Genomic DNA, 19676 nt, shown 5'->3' with positions numbered 1-19676 from the left:
CGCAATGCAGGATGGGCAGTGAGGCTGCCCTGTACACGTGCAGCGCCATGCTCGGGTACCACTGCCTTTCCAAGGCAGCTTCAGCACCTGCACAGCATCCCACTCACCGGGAGGGCTCCGTCCTGGGCATGGCTGGTTCCAGTGCAGCTCTGCGGGGACCGTGCCAGGGGATGCGCCATCCTGAAGGGAACCGAGTGGAATGGTTTGCTGGAACTTGGCCCCAAACTCAGATCATTGCACAGGCTCGGCTGCCTCCGAGACCTGTCATCCGTCTACTCCACAGGCAGCACAGACCTGCTGCTGGTCAGCTTCCTGCTGACCACCTCCGAGACCTTGAGCACTTCGTGCACGCCTCTGAGCCTCCTATTTGTAGAATAGGAGGATAATAACGGCCTCACAAGGTTGTCGGGAATAACCTAAATGAGAAGATATACACCTTGCACAGTGGGGGTCTTTAAAGTCCTTTATATATACGTAACATATATATTAGTAATATATATAATAGTAATGTATTAAGTAATATATGACTTAATGTACTAAGTAATATATATATATTACTTAAACATAATAAAACCCCAATGACTGAGCTGGTGGAGAAGAGAGAAATAAAGCATGGGATTTCTCCATGAACACCTCCAATAGTGGTATTTCCCATTAAAATCCAGACAAGCCCCTTTATGAAGGAAGTATTGCTTTGTCCTGCCTGTTCTCATCCAGCTTTGGAGGCCCACGTTGCTTGCATCTCAGCGCCCTGATGTTGGAGAAGCAAGTGGGGGACTAACTTCTACTAGATCAACATCGAATTTATTCATTTAAATAAGTGTAAGTGAAAATTACTTCAAAATCATTCTCTTACCCAAATAGTGAATACTAAGCAACCTAATTTTAAATTTTCATGTTAAAATCTTGAGAAAAAAGTCAGGTTTTAATATGAATATTAAAACAGGAAGACGTTGCCATGTGCCACTATCAAACAGTCGTTAAAATGCGGTTCTGGCCCTGGCTGGTGTGGCTCAGTAGATTGAGTGTCAGCCTGTGAACCAAAGGGTCACAGGTTCAATTCCCAGTCAGGACACATGCCTGGGTTGCAGGCCAGGTCCCCAATAGGGGATGCATGAGTAGCAACCACGCATTGATGTTTCTCTGCCTCTCTTTCTTCCTCTCTTCCTCTGTCCAAAAATAAAATCTTGCCCTGGTTTGTGTGGCTCAGTGGACTGAGCACCGCCCTGTGAACTGAAGGGTCGCTGGTTCAATTCCCAATCAGGGCACATGCCTGGGTTGCAGGCCAGGTCCCCAGCAGGGGGTGCATGAGTAGCAACCACACATTGATGTCTCTCTCCCTCTCTTTCTCTCTCCCTTCCCCTCTGTCTAAAAATAAGTAAAGATGAATAAATAAAATCTTTTTTTAAAAAATGAGTTTCTTAAACAGAAGTCTCTTTACTGTCACATGTTTTGGGAGCACTGAAGCATGACTGAACACATTTATTTTGACTTCTACATAGCTGTTGATAGTTGAAGCAAATTATACCACCAGGCAACCTCCTTTATGATGAAAGGCAAACAAAATTAAACTCAAGTACGATTAGGAAATAGCCTCCTCTCCTCCCTACCAGAGGACCGTGCCCGTGGACACTCCGTGTGTGGCTGCTAGTTTCATCTTCCCAGATACTCAGACTGAGAGAGAACCCCGTGAGCAGTATGCGCGAAGTCCAGGAGAGAGCCAGAGGAGGACAGACAGTCCATCTTACCTGCCTCCTGTCTTAGCTTTTGTCCCACAGTGTTTCCTTTTAAAACGGCAGGGTAGGTTTGCAGTTCTGGTAATTTCTCATTTCTAGGATTATAACATTTTTTTTAAAAAACTAGGGTATTTAAACATCACTACCACTCCCAGTCAGGCTGAAAGTGGGTTCTCCAAAGAGGGGCAATCGGCCTGGGTCACACTCTTCTCGCCCCGCAGCAGGTGCCCGAGGGTGGGTCCCACACCGTCGTCAGAGGGGCTGCATCACTCACAACGTCCCACGTCCACGGCCGGCTGCTCGGGCGGCTGCACCCTGACATCCCTACATGGTACCCGGGCATGACTCCACTCACCTCCTGGAGATAATACCCAGGCACGAGGCCGCTGGTAAACAGTTCTGTGAAACGCTCACCTTTGGTTCCAACTGGGGGCAGAGGATTAACTCCAGGAGAGTGCATGTAGTGTAAAATATTTAATGTCAGAAAGTTGTATGGTTGTTTTTTTTTTTTTTTTAAACTCGGCAGCCCAAAAGCTTGGACTGTCAACCTGTGTGAGACTTGGGAATGTACAAAGGAGAATGGCCAGGCAGTCTGTCCTGGTCTGCCCAGGGCTGCCAGAACGTGCCCCCCGCCACCTGTCTTGCGCAACACCTGACAGGTTAGAAAACAGCCGTACGCTCGCTTCAGAGGTTCCGTCTGCCTTTCCAGGGTTACGTTCCGCCCAAGTCCCGCAGTTTCCAGTGCAGCGAACGTGACAGAGGACACGAGCCAAGTTTATACTTAAATTAAATAGCATGATTTAATTTAGTTGCTGCTGAATCCTGAATCCTCTTAAGTTAAAAAAAAAGTTATAATTAACTATTAACGTTAATGAATTTAAACCTTCCAGAAAACATGAATCCAAAAGGAAATGTCCAGCAGGCGCCACGAGCCACGTTTTCCGTGGCCTCTCCTGTTGCCGTCTCGAACATCCTAAACATCAACGGAAAAGAAAATGTCTCTATCGAGTTTTTCAGTTTTATTCTCGCACAGCACCACGCGCTGGCCGGTCACTGGGGACGGTCGCCCAGCAGGTACACGATGAGCTCGTAGGTGGACAGCACGATGGCGGTGTTGGGGATCTGGCGGATGAGCTGCGCGAAGAGCCCCCGGTAGAAGGCGAGGTAGCCCTCCTCCCGGAAGACCAGCCGTGCGGTCTGCACGAAGGACTTGTACTTGGTGCCCTCCTCCCGGAGCCGCGTCCTGATGACCTCTGCAGGGAGACACACGCGCTTTAGGCGACAAATAGGCTGCACTCCCCGGCCACGCGAGGAGCCACCTCCAAGCCCAGCTCCGCCCCTCTGCCACCCCGGCTCCGTCTGGACAGAGTCGTCACAGAGACAAGGAGAAGGAGGATCTGCTTAGGACATTTTCTAACTCTGGGAAACCGCCCAGTAGGGATGTACACACGAAAGCACAAAATAACTCGGAAGGGACTTTTAAAATCTTAGTTTGAATGGGGTTTCATTTTAAGATGGTTTCTGGTTTTCTACTCCTGATTAAGCGGATACTGCACTTTCACTGAAGACGGAGTTTGTGTTAAGTATGGCGGTATCGTCCACAAGGCTTTCTTTCCAGGTACTCACTCCCCAGCTTTCTCCTCCTGGAACCCTTCTCTGCTGCGCTCACCCAGCTCAGACGCTGCTGCCCCCTCCTCCTCCTCCAAGCCTCCGCCCACCTGGCCTGCCCCCTCCTCCTCCTCCAAGCCTCCGCCCACCTGGCCCTCCCCAGCCCTGCGCCACAGCAGGACACGCCTGGCCCCACCCACCAAGCAGACCTCTGCACAGGCTCCTCCCTCCCTACCTGGGAGCCTACCCTCTCCATCTCTCCTCCACTAGCCCTGAGGCCACACACGGCCCTGGCACACACCGGGGCATCAATTAACTGTCACCGAGCTCACCACACACATTTGTCATTAGCTGATGGTAAGGGAGGCTTTTGAAAACAAAGCCCGTTTTTCATGGCACAATAAACAAAGCTATTTTAAAAAGAGTAGGTCAGAAGGACATCAGGCCTATAATTCTTTAAAAAACAAACCCTGGAGTAGCTTTACTCAGCATTCTATTCAAATTGAAAGCTGAGAGATTTTTTTTTTAAGCTTGGCTCCTATGTCATTTTTTAAATAGAAGGATTTAAAGCAAAATCCAGATTTTTGGCTTCTCTGAGGTCATCAGAAGTCCCACAATGCCAGGCCCACATTCCGCACAGCAGGTTTTTGGGACGTCAGCTGGTGCCGAGTGACACTGAGTCGCTGCCACCTACATGACCGCGCGTGCGCACAGGGCGGAGGCCCCTGGAGTCGGTGGGTTCTGCCGCCACCGTGACCTGCAGGCGTCTGCACTGTGTCGGCTCCGGGGACTCTGGGGAACGCGGCCGCCCGACAGCTGTCTCCCTGCCGGGGAAGGCGGCACGTACCGTGTGGATAGGCGATACAGGAGGCACACCCCTTAGCGACAGCAGCAGCTGCCATAAGTCCAAAAAAGTTTGTGGAGTTCTTCTCAGCCCCCTTTGGAGGGGGCGCTAACGGGGCATCTTTCAGACACTTCTTCAAACTCTCGTAGATCGCAAAGCAGATGACGGTTTCCGAGATGCCCGCATACGAGGCAGTCAGTCCCCGGTAGAAGCCGCGAACGCCTTCCGTCCGGTACACGTGGCGCGCACACTGCAGCGTGTTCATCTGCTTGGAGCCGCGCACCCTGGGAAGCAGACCAAGGACAGGCCGTCAGAACACACACGCGTGTGAGCGGGCACCGACGCCGATCGCCGAGGGGGACGGAAACCAGCGTGGAACGCGTGTCCTCCTGCGCTGAGGGCAGGGAGCCGGGTCCGCGGCCAGCCCGGGTCCACCGGCCGGCCCACGGACAGCGTGTGCGTCTGCGCAAGAGTCCCAGACACACGCGCACAGCCCCTGACCTGATCTGGGAAGAGCTATATGGAGGAAGTCATTCATCACAGGGGAAATACAACTAACTTAATCAAAACCGTGCAAATACCTAAAAATAGACCCAGACAATGAAACCGGGGTGCGTGTGCCAGACTGAAACTGCCGCGAAGGCGGGAAGGCCGGGAGGTGTGTGCAGTGGAAGGCTGCACAGATGGAGCGTGAGGGCAGCTGCGGCAGAGGCTCGCGCCTCCTGGATGCCCCGAAGGACACCCCCAGCCTCCGACAGCGGGGAGCGTACACGGTGCTCTGTCTTACCGCCGGTCTCTGAACGGGGCACCTCGACTCCCTCACCTCCAACCCCACAAAACTGTGAACACCAAAGAGACTACACAACTGATCACAGCCCCAGGCAGGCTGCTCCTCCCCCGACGGAGAGGGGTTGGGGACCGCCTGGACACAAACTGAACCCCGGGACCTGGCAGCGTTCACGCCCGTCACAGAGTCCCCCCATGCGATGGGTCTCCGCGGGTCTCCCCAGGCAGGCTGTTCTCTGCGCCCTGGCCGGGTGACCTTTCTAACTTGAATCCCACCACTCCCCGCTCAACCCCCTCTCCTGTGCTTTCTCAGGGTGGCAACCACCGACATTTGGGGCCGGGGAATTCTCCGCTGGGGGCTGTCCTGTGCACTGCGGGGTGTCAGTCCTCTCCGTGACCCCTACCCACTCCATGCCAGCAGCACCTCACCTAAGTGTGACAACTAGACATGTCTCCAGGCATTGACACATGTTCCCTGGGGACCAAAGCCCACGACCACTCTGACAACTCTTAGCAGCCCTCCAAGCAGAGCCCAGGTCCAACTCCAAGTGCATTTCCAGGGCTGGAAGGACAAGCCCCGCTCACTTCTCCAGCCTCCCTTCCCATAATTCCCCCCCCCTCCAGCGCTCTCGCTCATGTGCCCTCGACCACTGTCCGGTCTGTCAGCGGCCCAGAATCACCGTGCTCTCCTGCCTCCAGGTTTTCTGGGCACACGGCTCCCTGCCTGCAGCCCTCTCCACGGCCGGCTCTTTCTCAGACAGCCGCGTGGACGTCGCTGCGGCAGGAGGGCCCGCCAGCTGCCTCTCTGTCCTTCCTGCCTGGCCTGCACCAGGGACCCTGCGGGTCCTGCAGTGTGCAGGGCCCTCGCCCCACCAGGACAGATTCTATTTTCTGTGAAGCTGTGTTTCGGGGAGGTGGGGCCTGCGCACGGGAAGCGCACCGGGAACACTCCCGGTCGGGGGACACGTTCACAGGCCCACGCCAACGAGGCCGCACGGTCTCCTGAGCACGGTTCCTACCAGGCCGACTTAGGAGGGCGGACGTGCCGGCTCTCAGCCGACGTGAGCACTTGTCCACCACCAAGCAGAAGAGGTGCTAGGACACTGAGCACACCAGGGCTTGGGGGTGAAGCCCAAGGTCTCCAGGAAGGAGTGCCTGCCGGTCAGAAGCGGAAGGACAGGTCGGTGCCAGCACAGCCACGAAGGGAGAAGGGAGTCCTGGTCAGGGCGGGCTGGCTGCAGGCACGACCACGTGAGAGCACATGGTGTTTTCTAGGGATTGTGAAGGACCTTGAGCAGTAAGCCAAGGAATTAGGATTTAACCCGGAGAGTCGCCGAGATCCATTGAAGGATTTGAAGTGTTTTGTTCACACCGGCTAGACCCGATGCTTGTCGGAGGGCCCTTTCAGGCAGAATGGGCCGGGGGGGGGTGGGGGGGTGGGAATACAGAACCAAAGGCCAATGCAGAGGCCACTGTGGCCATCAGGAGGAATGAGCCCCAGCAGCTCCCCCACGTGCCCTTCCGGGGCGTTCTTGCTCTGTCCTCTCTCCTTCCCAGGGAGCTCCAAGTTAGACTGGATTCGCTGGCAGTTTCCAGTGCCCCCCCCCCCCCCGGCCCCCGCCGACAGGGTTCTGGGCAACACAGTTACCCAGGGTTCCTAGACAGAGCCCTCTCACAAAACCTCACTCACCATCACCATTTATCTGAAAGTACAGTAGTTACTGGGCCACGCTGGACTCGGCACATTAAGTAGGTGTACCGCTACACCGTAATTAAAAACCAGGAACAACTGGTTTCCACTGCTTCTGCCCCGCAAGGGGCTGCAGGTGTCCCCGGGCCACCCGAGGAGCCCACGGCCCGAGAAGGAGCTCCAGGGCAGACACCCACGCAGGGAGGGCCTTGCAGGTGACAACGGCCCTTCGGCGGTCTGAAGGCTTTCGCCGCTCTGCCCGCAGTGGCATCTTCCCACGGGGAAGAGACACACCCAGCACCAGCAGAGAGCCCGCGGCGGCAGCTGGGGTGGGGCCTGCGCAGAGCCGGGACCCCCAACTATTGGTCTCCGTCCCCCACGACGCTCGAGAGCACAACCCCCAAACACAAGGAGCTGCCACACGTGCTCCCAGTAGGCAAGGACAAGGACTCACGCGCTGCACTCCATCCACAGCGGGGGCTGGGGGAGGCCACCCCCCAAGAATTCTCAAATTAAGGAAGCAACCATTAGCAACTTACTTCCGCTCTAGCTGCATCCGGGTTTTCACCATCCATATAGGATTCATTAAGGAATTTGTGACAAACGCTGGAAGAAAAAAAAAAAGAACAGCACATGTCATCATCGAACACAGCCAACGCGGCCTAAGGCGTTCTGTTCCGTCTGATAAACGCTGAAGTCGGCTTTCGGTGGCTGAGCAATACAAACAGGGAGCGGGGGAGCAGTTCCATCTCTGTCCTGCAGACGGAGGCCGCAGCCCCCTGGGCAGTAGCAACCATCAGTGCGTTGGGCCTAAAAGGAATCTCTCCAATTTCTAGCTCCATCTCGTGTTCCCAGCCTCTAGGTGGTGCTGTTGGCACTCCTGACACAGCGATTCCTCTGGTTAATGGGAAACCGCTTTGAGCACAATTTATAAGCGTCAGGTCCAGAGGTAACTTGCTTTAAAAAGTTGCTGTCCTAATCCAAACGGCTGCCTTACGGCCAACTTAAAAGGGAAGGAACTAAATCTCCATGTAACTGAACCCGAACTCAGACACTTTAATACCCGACTAACCATTTCAGGAGACTGGAGTTTTGACACTGATCTGCTTGCTGGAGGGCCTCTTTCCTAGCGAGCTCCCCCCACTCTGACACTGCTAACCAGCCCAGGCCAAGCAAACACAGCCCAGCACGGCGACCCTTCTCCAATAAGTCAGCCAGGCACCAGGAACCTGGACAGTGGACTAAACACCTGCCTCCAGGTGCGCTTTAGGTACCAAGGGTTCTTCTAAGTGAAATTTGCAAAAGTAGCAAAACCGATGAACAGCGTTTAGGTTAGGAGCCTCAGAAGACAAGGCAGCACACTCCCTCCTCAGAGCTGCGTACTCAGCACCCACGCCCTTCTCGTGCAGAAGCAGCTCTGTGTGACACCCTCTTCTGCGGGGGTCCAGGAGTTACTAGCTGTAACTATTCACAAGGGGTACTGGGACTTCTACTTGACACTAGAGAGACACAGAACTGCACACACTTCACAGGCTGGCGGAAGGCGGGAATTTTCCATAAAATGTCAATTTTAGCTCTTCAAAATACCTTTCTAGTTAAACAGACATAAGCTTTATACATAAAGACACAGCCTTCGCCCAGCAATCTCCAAGTCAGTGTTTTCTGCCCAGTATTTTCTGGGGGGAAATCACGTTGTAAATTTCCTGTAGAGTAAGTGGGATGACCCCTTCAGAAGAGGAGCGTGCTGATCTGTCCCGGCCCACAGAGGACCCCCAGCCCCCACCCCCCACCCCTCATGCAATGCCACCCCTTGGTCACGGAATCCAAGCGTTAAGGACGAAAGTCCCAACTGTGCCCAGGGGAGTCATGGAAAAAGAGTTTGCATTTTAGAAAATAACAATGAAACAGACATGAAAAACACACTAAAATTACTTGAAAAGAAGCATCACACTGACTAGCATGCATGGAACATGGACATTTTGAGGAAAAATAAAAAGTTTTAGTGATCAAAGAAACAGGAACCAAGTTACAAACTGATGTAAACACTCAATTTAATCAGTGCCAACATGAAGCTTCAGAAAAATGGCCTCAGGTGCAGAGGCCGCACAGCGCTCATTCCCAGTCCCTGGAAAAGGCTGCCGGGCACCAGGTGCGCGTCGGGAGGTGAGCGGGGCCCCCGACCCCGCCCCGCTCTCGGGGCAACGCACCTGCGGAGCCGGCGGAGAAGATGTGCACGGTATTGCTGTTCGGCACGAACACGCCGTTGAACTGCTCTTTGGCTTTGGAGTAACAGGCAAAGTACACGGCCCTGTTAGACAGAGAGAGAAGGCCGTGAAGCCGTTCGTCTGGCCCTACGAACACACCCGTTCCTCCGCAACCTCTGAGAAGTTCAGGAAAATAAAATGGACCAGAAGTTAACATCTAGCCCCAAGCGTGACCCTGTCTGTGCTCAGACGCAGCCCCACTCTGGCACCTGTGGAAGGCCCCGCCCATGCCCCCAGTATTCAGTGAGACTGAGCGCCCCAATTAACTGAGGAAAATGAGATCTTGATGATAAACAAAGCCCATTTACGTTCTTCATTTGGATAAATGCCAATCCTCTGAGCACAACATGAACCATAACCTGGAAGATTTGCAATGTTTCTAAAACGCACCACACTCTCTGTGGTGACCTGGATGTCTTTTGGGTGACTGAGGGTCACACAGGGGCAGCCGCCGGCCCGTGGGCATGAAGAGCTCCGCCCACTGAACATCCCAGGGGGCCCCCAAAGGCAACCGTGGCAGGTGGAGGCCAGCCTCCCCCATGGCTCCCCTGCCCTGTCTTCTCCTCCGCCTTCTGTCTTGTCTCCCGTGCGGTTGGGGGAGGGCCTGGCCGGGAGCTTCCTGGCTCCCTCACCGGCAATGCCAGGGAATAGGCTTTTTTTTTTTCAGCTTCTCAACGGATCGTAGAATATATTTTTCAACTTAGGACCCTGACTACTTGTCATTATTGTGTTGCACAGCAGCCTTCTCCTTTCTCCTGGGTCCCGACCGTGCTAAATGGGTGTGGTGGCGGCAGGAATCAGGTTGGCAGAGGCTGCCAAGTCGGTGCTGCCCACGGCAGATAGGGCTCAGCTTCCTTAACTGAACGCTTGTACGTCACGTGTGTTTGCCGTCCACTGATAATCTCATAGACCAGTGCTTTCTTCTTTTTATTTTATCGTTACTTCTAGTCCTCACCCAAAGGTCTGTTCACTAGTTTTAGAGTGCTCGGAAGGGAGAGAGAAACATCGATGCGAGTGAGACACATCGACAGGCTGCCTCCCGTCTGTGCCCCGACCGGGCGCGGAACCTGCACCTTTTGGGCACAGGACGGCGCCCCAGTCAACGGAGCCAGGGCTAGCCCTTTCTACTCTTTCGGTAGAGTGTGCTCATGTGCTTGAAATTCTAACGGCACAAAAGGGTTTCATAAGAACAGGCATGAATGGTTTGCATATAAACAAATCATTCTGCTGATCTGTGTATAAACTGGAGCCTCGATCCGCAAGAATTCTAGAAGCTTTTCGTCTTTACCTTACGAAACAACATTCTCATTTTTGTTACTAAGGTTGGTTCTCCTTAAAGTCTAATGGAGCATCACACGGAGCAACGTGCGTGTCCCATCCCTGCCACCCAGTTTCCCTCCCGGGGGCTGATTTCTAGAAGCAGCTTCCTGCTTCCTTTTCAGGGGTGACACGACCCTCTCTCCCCTCTTGTCACCGCTCTCTCCCCTGGCGGGTCCCTCCTCCGCAGCAGCACCGCCTGCCCCTTCCACACAGGCGGGGACGTCTCGTATCTGCGGTCTCGGGCCCAGGAGCCACTAGCCACGTGACAACGTTAAGTGCTTGAAACGTGCTACTGAGGCCAAGGAGCTGAATTTTTTATTTTAATTAATGTAAGAGCCCACATGGCCAGTGGCTATGGTATCTCTCTGGACAGTGTAGATTAAAGGGAAGTGGGCCTTGTAACAAAAATGAGGATGTTGCCTTATATAAAGTAAAGCCCAGATTCCTTCCTTTAAAACCCCTCAGGTCAGCGCTCCCAGGGGCACACGGATCACCTGGGGGCCCTGGTGGAACGGGGCGCTGGGGGACGCTGGCTGGGCTCCGGGGCGTGGGCCGGGAGTGTGGAAGAGGAGCTCCGCCCTCCAAATTCGGTAATAGACCAAGTCCAGGACATTCTTCAGTCTGGATAAAGGCCAGTCCTTTGAGCACCGATGTATGCTGTGACTTTTAAAATCTGCGGTATTTCTAAAATACACCACGCCTGTCCTGTCTCACGCCACTGACCCCATGTCACACTTACTTAGAGAAGGTCCAGGGATGAGAGCAGACCCATTTTCAACGTAGTAAAAGGACTGGAATCTCTTTCTCACACACGCACTGAAGACACACCCGCAGTCACCACTACTTCCATCTGTCAGAAACCGCCATCCGGCAGCACGGCCCGTCCGCAGGAAGGGGCTCGCTACACGACAGACATGTGTGGGGACCCAGCCGGAAGTCTAATGCTTACCTTGACGGTGCGACTCCAACCAAATTTGGACCCAAGCCTCTGAACAGTGACTTTGGTCCCTCCTTCTCCAAGATTGACCTGAGAAATAAAAAGAGATTCATCTGTAAAATCCTTAGGCCAGCCCTACGCGTCACAGCCGACGGCCCTCCCGTTGGGTCCTTGAGTGAAGAAAGAACAGACTGTTCACAAGACCCCAGGCCTCCTGCGAGCACGCTGCAGGACGGAGCAGGGGGCCGAGGAACGGGCTAGTTGGCACAGGGGGAGCGGGCTTCAGACACGGCAGTCCGGCCGTTGGTGAGACGCCCGGGGTCTCCGTGCAGGAAGTCCCATACGGGACAACAAGCACTGGCGAGTCAGATTTAGGGGACGGTGTCCTCATTGTGACAAGGTTCACTGTCAAACAGGCTCAGAGACTTCTTTGGATGGCGCTTCTTTTGGATTTACTCCCTATTTACAGTAATCCCATCTCTAGATTTTTACCTGTTGTAGGAGAGCCCCAAACAGCATATAAGCAATAGAAAAACCTGATAATTTTATTTTATTGATTATGCTATTACAGTTGTCCCATTACCCCCCTTATTCCCCTCCACCCTGCACACCCTCTCCCACCCACATTCCCCCTCTTTAGTTCATGTCCATGTGTCATAAGTTCTTTAGCTTCTACATTTCCCATACTACTCTTGCCCTCCTGTCTATTTTCTACCTACCATCTATGCTACTTATTCCCCATACATTTTTCCCTTCTTTCCTCCTCCCTCTCTCCTGTTGCTAACCCTCCATGTGATCTCCATTTTGTGGTTCTGTTCCTGTTCTAGTTGTTTGCTTAGTTTCTTTTTGTTTTTGTCTTAGCTGTGGTCAATAATTGTGAGTTTGCTGTCATTTTACTATACATGTTTTTTTTTATCTTCTTAGATAAGTCCCTTTAACATTTCACAAAATAAGGGCTTGGTGATGATGAATTTCTTTAACTTGACCTTATCTGAGAAGCACTTTATCTGCCCTTCCACTCTAAATGAAAGCTTTGCTGGATAGAGCAATCTGGGATGTAGGTCCTTGCCTTTCATGACTTGGAATACTTCTTTCCAGCCCCTTCTTGCCTGTAAGGTCTCTTTGGAGAAACCAGCTGACAGTCTGATGGGAACTCCTTTGTAGGTTACTGTCCCCTTATCTCTTGCTGCTTCCAGGATTCTCTCCTTCATTTTTACCTTGGGTCATGTAATTATGATGTGCCTTGGTGTGTTCCTCCTTGGGTCCAGCTTCTTTGGAACTCTCTGAGCTTCCTGGAAGTCTATTTCCTTTGCCAGAAAGGGGAAGTTCTCCTTTATAATTTGTTCAAATAACTTTTCCACTTGCTCTTCCTCTTCTCCTTCTGGTACTCCTAAAATTTGGATGTTGGAACATTTAAAGATGTCCTGGAGGTTCCTAAGCTTCTTCTCATTTTTTTGAATTCTTATTTCTCCATTCTTTTCTGTTTGGGTGTTTCTTCCTTCCTTCTGATCCACTCTATTGTTTTGAGTCCCAGTTTCCTTGCCATCACTATTGGTTGGTTCCCTGTGCATTTTCCTTCATTTCTCTTATTGTAGCCTGCATTTGTTCATCTAATTTACAAACAAAATCAACTAATTCTGTGAGCATCTTATCACCAGTGCTTTGAACCGTGCATCTGATAGGTTGGCTATCTCTCGGTTGCTTAAAAGTACTAGTTGTGGGGTTTACAATTCTGTTTGAGCCATCTTTTTCTCTTTTTTTCCTTTGGGCTGGTTGAGCCTCTTACGTATTAGGGGTGGAGCCTTAGGTGTTCACCAGGGCGGAGCAACCCAGTCGCTGCGTTGTGACGCTGTACGTGGGGGCGAGGTCTGAGAGGAAACAATGGCGCTTGCTCCACTCTCCGTGGGACCTCAGTCCCTTCTGCCGCTTCTCCTGAGCAAACTGGGCCCCTCTGGTGCCAATTCCCGTGTGGGTGGGCTTGTGAAGCCCGTGGGACTCTCCAAGGACCTCTCCTGTGAGGCTGCGAGTCTCTCCCTGTGCCTCAACCCCCACAGGTGTTTTCAATCAATGTCCTGAGGCTCTATTTCCCGGCACTGGGATCCTGGGTTGCATACAGTGCCTTGCTTCACAATTCCCGCCTGGCGGGGTCTGCCGGTTGCCACCCCTCGGCGGGGGTCTGCCAGCTGCTGCCTGCGTGCTCAGGGTCCACCCGCTATGGTCTTGCACATCCTGGATGCCTTACACGCCCGGTCCCAACACGCTCTGCTCTCTGCACCATGACCCACGCCGGGCTGCCTGACTTCACCCCTCCTTTATGGGCTGGATGGATGTTATTTAAAGCCAAAGCCACCTATCTCAAGTTCAAAGAGAACACTGTGCCTATTTCTTCTTTTTCATTTTTCCCATGGCGGTAACATATGCATGACAAACACTTTCACCATTTGGCCGTTTTCAAGTGCACGGTTCAGGGCACTCACTGCTGTGCGACCATCGCCGCCGTCCCTCCCCAGGCTCTTCCACCCTCTCTCTCACACTGAAATTCTACCCCCGGGAAACACTACCCCTCCGCCCCTGCTGCCCGCCCCGCCCCCCCTGCCCTGGGCATCCACCATCTGTCTGTCTCCATGGATCCCACTGCTCCAGGAAGCTCCTGTGAATGGGAAGGCACAGTCCGTGTCCTCTCATGACTGGCGCATCCCACTGAGCATAAAGTCTCAAGGTCCATCCACGTTGCAGCATTTGCCAGAATTGCCTTCCTTTTTTAAGGCTGAATAACATTCCATTGTGTGGCCCTGGCTGGTGTGGCTCAGTGGGTTGAGTGCTGGCCTACAAATCAAAGGATCACCAGTTCGATTCCCAGTGCGCAATGGGAGGCAACCACACATCGATGTTTCTCTCCCTCCCTTTCTCTAAAAAGAAATAAATAAAACCTTAAAAAACAAAACCCCAAACATCTGATTGTGTGGACGGACCACATTTTGTCCATCCATTTAGCCTGTCACTGGACAGCGGGGTGGCTTCCACCTTTCTGCTGCTGTGACTAGTGCCGCCGTGAACACCAGCGTCCAGGCACCTGCCTGGGTCCCTAGGTTGGCCTCCCTCGGTGCACGCCCGGGAGGGAACCGTGGGGTCACATGGCAGCGCCCGGTTTGCGTCTCTGAGAATGTGCCACACTGTGCACCACAGTGGCAGCGGTGCCGGTCCACGTTCCTACCCACAACGCACAGGTTCCCATCCTCCGTACCCCGCCAACGTGCGTCAAAAAACAAGACTGTTAAGCTCAGTTTCTGACTAAAAGAGACTAAAAAAGCTTTAAAAATGGCTAAATATTGTTTCTGACTAAAAGGGACTACGAAAGCCCTAACGGGGCTGTGGAGAACATCCTTCAGAGGCCCTTTCCCGTCCTAACAACGAGTCTTCAGGCTGGTCCAACTTGCTTCCTTCATTGGCTCAGTTTTCATGGCATCCAAGAGAATTTACGCTGTTGAATTAGAGTGCTGATCCAATCTCCTTTTCTGACTAAGGATTTTCTTCACTCGGGAAGCAGTACTTCCGATCTGACAGCACTCTTAGTCGGACAAGTTCAGAAATAATCACACCGCTTTCAAGGAAGTTTATGGAACGTTTCACCTGCATTATGACACGGAAGGTAAAATAAAAAGATACCTTTCACTTTATGGAAAAGATATTCCTATAAAATTAATTGTGACGTGAATCCTGCCAGTTCTGTTTCTACCGACGTGCCCCTGAGGACATGCCCACCGACTTTTTACACAGAGGGAGGGAGGGAGGGAGGGAGGGAGGAGGAACACTGGGTTAAGTGAGAGGGGCCAGATGCAGGAGGCCACAGGCGCACCTCACGACTCTGTGTACATGAAAAGTCCAAGAGACAGATCTATAGTGACAGAAAGTAGATTAGTGGTCAGCGGCCTAGGGCTGGGGCTTGGGGGTTAGGGGGATGGGGACGAAAAAAACAATTAACTGTCTGCGTAAGTTGTATGTGCATTTTAGCTTTTTTTTTTTAGATTTTTTTATTTTTAGAGAGGGGGAAGGGGAGAAGAGAGAGAGGGAGAGAAAGAAACGTTAATGTGTGGTTGTCTCTCCCGCGCCCCCCCACTGGAGACCTGACTTGGCCCACAACCCAGGCACGTGCCCCGAGCTGGAACTGAACTAGAGACCCCCCTGGTTTGCAGGCCTGTGCTCAATCCATTGAGCTACACTAACCAGGGCTGAATTTTATCTTAATAAGCTATTAAAAAAAGAAGAAGAAGAAGAAGAAGAAGAAACCAGGGGGATGGCTGGGGTGGGGGAGAGTGGAGGGAGGAAAATGGAGACAACTGTACTTGAACTTAAAAAAGAAAAGAAAAAGAAAAAAACACCCACAGGGAAGAAAGAAAGAAAGAAAGAAAGAAAGAAAGAAAGAAAGACAGACTCACTGAAAAAGGCACAGAGAGTGGACAAGATGGGCAGAAACAGAGTTCAAACAAAGTTTGGCCCTCGTGCTGAAGCCATCACTTACAACCGACAGCTGAGAGAGCCGGAGTAGGGACTGCAGATGGGCGAGACAGTGGTGTGTCAACGTGAAGTTTCCTGAATTTGGAAGCTGCCGAGGCTTTAAGGGAAAACTGCTCTCGGGGAGTAAACGCTGCAGCACGAAGGGCGCAGGGGCGTGACAGGCGCAACCTATTTAAAAAGTGGCTCAGGAGAGGCGGGGACATGCAGAGAACCAGAGCGAAAAAGCAAACGCGGCGATGCGTTACACGTCGGTGACCTGCTGTCGGTGACAGCAAGTCATCTGTGCTGTTCCTGGCAGTTTTCCGTGAGTTTTAAGTTTTTTTCAGAATAAAAAGCTCTTTGAAAACAATAAGCTACCTGCACTAGCTTGTAAAAACACTGGACTCACGAGGCCTGCCCAGCAGTCTCGGGGACAAGGCTGGGGGGTACAGACGCTCCGGGGGGTTCTGCGAGCCCGACTGCGCACGGGGTTCCTGGGGTCTCCGAGGGTTTCCCCGCTGGCCAAAAGCAAGTCGCCTGGCCCTGCGCAGGGGCGTGAGCATCCGTGTGCCCAGCTTTACATCCTGTCTCCTCCTCTTTCTTCCCACAGGACTGCGCTCTCAGGAAGCCAGGCTCCCCAAACAAGAACTTTCTTAACTGACACCTTGGGGCGACCCACGCCTTCCAGCCTGTAAAAGACTTTCAAACGGTCGGTACATTCAAAATGCCTGACGTCTAGCTTGCAGCTGCGGTTCCCGTAAACACACAGGAGCCGCCCCACCACAGCGAAGGGCTCTCCGGCCCCGGGAAGCCCGCGGCCTCGCATCTATAATGCAGCAGGGAACTCGCGTCCCGGAGTGACCCGGGCCTCCTCGGAACGGCAGAAGGGCTGTCTCCATAGTGATGCACACCAACAGCGGGCAAAAAGTCAGCTCTGTTACGTAATTCAAACTTCTAACCTTGCTGCATGTGTACAGAACTTTTCTGGGACAATCAAAAGTTCCTGCTATAAATGGTGCACTTCGGCCTCAAAAGAGAGCATGTTAGGATCCAGACTAGTTTTCCCACAGCCTTAGAGACTTCCGTTTAGGAAAGAAATGCAGAGAGAAGCTAGGGTCTTATTTGGAGCATTTCACCGTCACTGGTGTTAGATCACAACCCGAGATGAAGATCTCAGCTGAACACACCAGCTTCATTTTTACAAGTTGGTGACTAGATCACTAATATATTACTTTCCAGATCAAAAAGGCTCCTGAAGAAAAATTACCTGAGTAATGTAAAGAACAGGAAGAACTCTGATTTAAAATAACAAAAAGTAAATCGTAAGGCTTTTTAGAGCAGATGCCCAAAGTGAATCGATATATTATCCCCATTTGGCAAACTTAACAGCGAGAGCCTTTTTAAGTAAGTGTATTAAACACACAGAGGCTGAGACACAAGCAGACACCGGTTTGCATTTTGCAAAGTAAACTTCCTATCAGCCAATTCCGTTGTCTGAGGTCGTTTAAAGAGGCACTTCGTGGAAGAGGAAGACCAGCGAGCTGCCTCGGCGCCACCACCGCGCCTGCGCAGGGATGGCTGCTGGGAGAATGAATGGGAGAGGGAAGGGCGGTCCCCTTCTCCTGCACGTGCCGCCACCCGGTCTGCACGCGAGTCTGAGTGACAGGCCACTCCCAGGGCCTGCCGGCAGAGGAGCGAGCATGCTCTCTGTAGCAGAGCATGGGGTGACATGGTGCACCCCTCTCTGCCTCGGCTACCAAGAAACCCAGGTGTAAATCTTACATTTAAGAAGCACAGGCCGTGCGCAGCATGGCAGTGGCCAATGTGCCTTATTTGCACGGCTGGGCATGTGTTAAACCCTTCCTATGCAGTATCTTTTTGATGTGCCAGAATCCATTCACTCATTCAGTTCGTACTGAATGCCTGCTGGGTGACAGGAAGCATTCTCAGTGGTTGGGGACACCTTGGTGACCAAAATGAATCAAAGTCCCCGACTCCAAGAAACCTCCTTTCTGGTGGAGGCAGGGAGAAAAAATAAATAATACGAACAAGCAAGCTCTCCTCTGTGCTGGATGGAGGTTTAGTGCTGGGGATAAAAATACGGCAGGACTGAGGGATGGTGCACGAGGGGAGGCTGTTTTAAATAGCACGGCAGGGCCTCCCTGCAGAGGTGACAACTGGGAGCGGTCCCAGGGCCCTGAGGTGGGGTGTGCTAATGCTAATGTTCCTGACCTTTTAAAGGGACAGCTGCAGGGGTGCGGGAGGCGCTATGTCAGGGAAGTCACAGGAGGGACAGCTCTGTGGAGATGGGCAGGCGGCAGGGCCAGGAGGAGGGGGCAGGCCCTGGAGGCATCGAGCGAGAATCTTGGCTGGTAACAGACAGGGACCGGGAGGGGAGCAGGTCTTGGGGCTCCAGCAGTAACCCGGGTGGGGACCCGGTGGCTTCCATCAGGACATCAGTGGAGAAAGCAGAGAAAAGGGGTCACAGGCAGGGCGTGTGTCCGTGGAGTGGGCAGAAGCAGCTGCTGGGAGCAGCGAGGCTGGGGAGCTCAGTTCTCTACAAGTGACACTCTGGATGCCACCACACACCTGAGCGGAGGTGTCACACAGGCAGCTGGACGTGTCGTGTGGCCCCGAGAAGAGGCCGGCTCAGGGCCCTGGGCTGTCGGGCTGCTGCAGCTGCAGCAGCAAAGGAAGAGAAGCCACAGGGAGCGGGCGGGTGTGGCCCCAGGAGACGGGGCTGGAGCCCTTGTCTCCAGCAGAGGCAACTCGGGAGTTTGCCGCTTTCAAATGTTTCTCTGAAGGTGGCAAATACACATTAAAAATGGCCTCGCTAAGTCATTTAACTCCAATTTGCGGTTCCTCTTTTATAAAGTAGGGTAACGTCATGCCTGATTGCTAATCTCACAGGGTTGGTGTGAAAAATCGATAACATAATACTACATAAAAACAGCCTTTTTTAAATGGGAAGCTATTAAATATCAGCTGAGGATCTTATTAATGTACATATATCAAGCTGCAGAACTAAAGCTTTAACGAAATAGCTCTTGGGCGAGAAGTGCCATTTTACAAACACTTTTCTATCAAGACGGCATTTTAACAAGATTTTTACTTAAAACTCTCTTCTTTCTATTCTGATGTGAACTCGGACTCAAGGGTTTTACCGAGCACTCATCTGGAAGCAGCGTCTCATTGCTGCGTGGCTGCGGCCGCGGCAGGCCCTGCTCCCGGTTTTAAACGACAGAGAGGCTCTTTTTCTCTGATTTACATTTCAGTAAACAATGGTCCTAACTGGGGAAGAAATGCACGGAGAGAGATTTATTGGAGCTGGAGAGACACACACCCGCAGTCAGCTGACCCACAGAAACAGGCTCACGTGCCCCACCGCCCTCCGCGCTCTGGGCAGCAGTGTCCCGGTGACAGCCCTCCACCAGTCACGAGTTGTTTGGGAAGCACGGCCGGAGGAAGTCCATCTTGGATATTAATAAAGTTGGCAAATGATGTCCCAAGCACTTTATGTTCCTCTGAGGCAAGGTGTCATTTGAGACACTGCCACTGCCCAACCGTATGAAAAGGCCAACCGGGACGGGGACGTTATCACAGCCGTGTCTTCTGGAGGATGCGGGGGGCTGTCCCTCTCCCTCCTGAGACCAGGGCGGGCCTGCCATCTGCCTGTCTCCTGGGCCCAGCCCGGGCCTGCCGCCTCTGGGCCTCCACTCCCCTTCTCGGGGTTTAACTTGAACAGTGGACTCTCCTTGGGTCCAGCTGCCTTCCTCTGGCAGGGCTTCTGACGCCCTCGCTGGGGCCGTGCCCCCAGCCGCTGCTCCTGCACCCAGTTTTGCTCAATGAGCTTGGATGCGCCCTTGTCCACGTGTTTGGCATGGGAGCCTCGGAGGCGAGCTTTACAAACAGAACGTACCCAAAAATAAATTCGGTGCTTTCCAGCTCATTCTTCCTTATCTAAAATGTGACTGAACTCTGTCCAAAGGGCTACGTG

At 52.7% G+C, this 19676-nt stretch overlaps 1 protein-coding gene across 2 annotated transcripts in view; it reads right to left on the bottom strand.

The window, feature by feature from the left end:
- Positions 1-2252: 2252 nt before the first annotated feature.
- Positions 2253-19676, bottom strand: part of SLC25A33 (solute carrier family 25 member 33) — a 30762-nt gene continuing 13338 nt past the window's right edge. For both annotated transcript variants that reach the window (XM_028513126.2, XM_036025270.1), the window contains 5 exons: positions 11198-11275; positions 8872-8972; positions 7204-7270; positions 4192-4472; positions 2253-2989 (listed from right to left, as the gene is read on the bottom strand). In XM_028513126.2, coding sequence (XP_028368927.2) covers positions 2787-2989; positions 4192-4472; positions 7204-7270; positions 8872-8972; positions 11198-11275 — 730 coding nt within the window. In that variant the 3' untranslated portion in view covers positions 2253-2786. The remainder of the gene's footprint in view (positions 2990-4191; positions 4473-7203; positions 7271-8871; positions 8973-11197; positions 11276-19676) is intronic.

The sequence above is a fragment of the Phyllostomus discolor genome, chromosome 5 (genome assembly GCF_004126475.2).
Source record: "Phyllostomus discolor isolate MPI-MPIP mPhyDis1 chromosome 5, mPhyDis1.pri.v3, whole genome shotgun sequence".
Classification (NCBI taxonomy): domain Eukaryota; kingdom Metazoa; phylum Chordata; class Mammalia; order Chiroptera; family Phyllostomidae; genus Phyllostomus; species Phyllostomus discolor.
The sequence above is the reverse complement of the archived record's forward strand: the minus strand, read 5'-3'. Positions and strand labels throughout refer to the sequence as shown.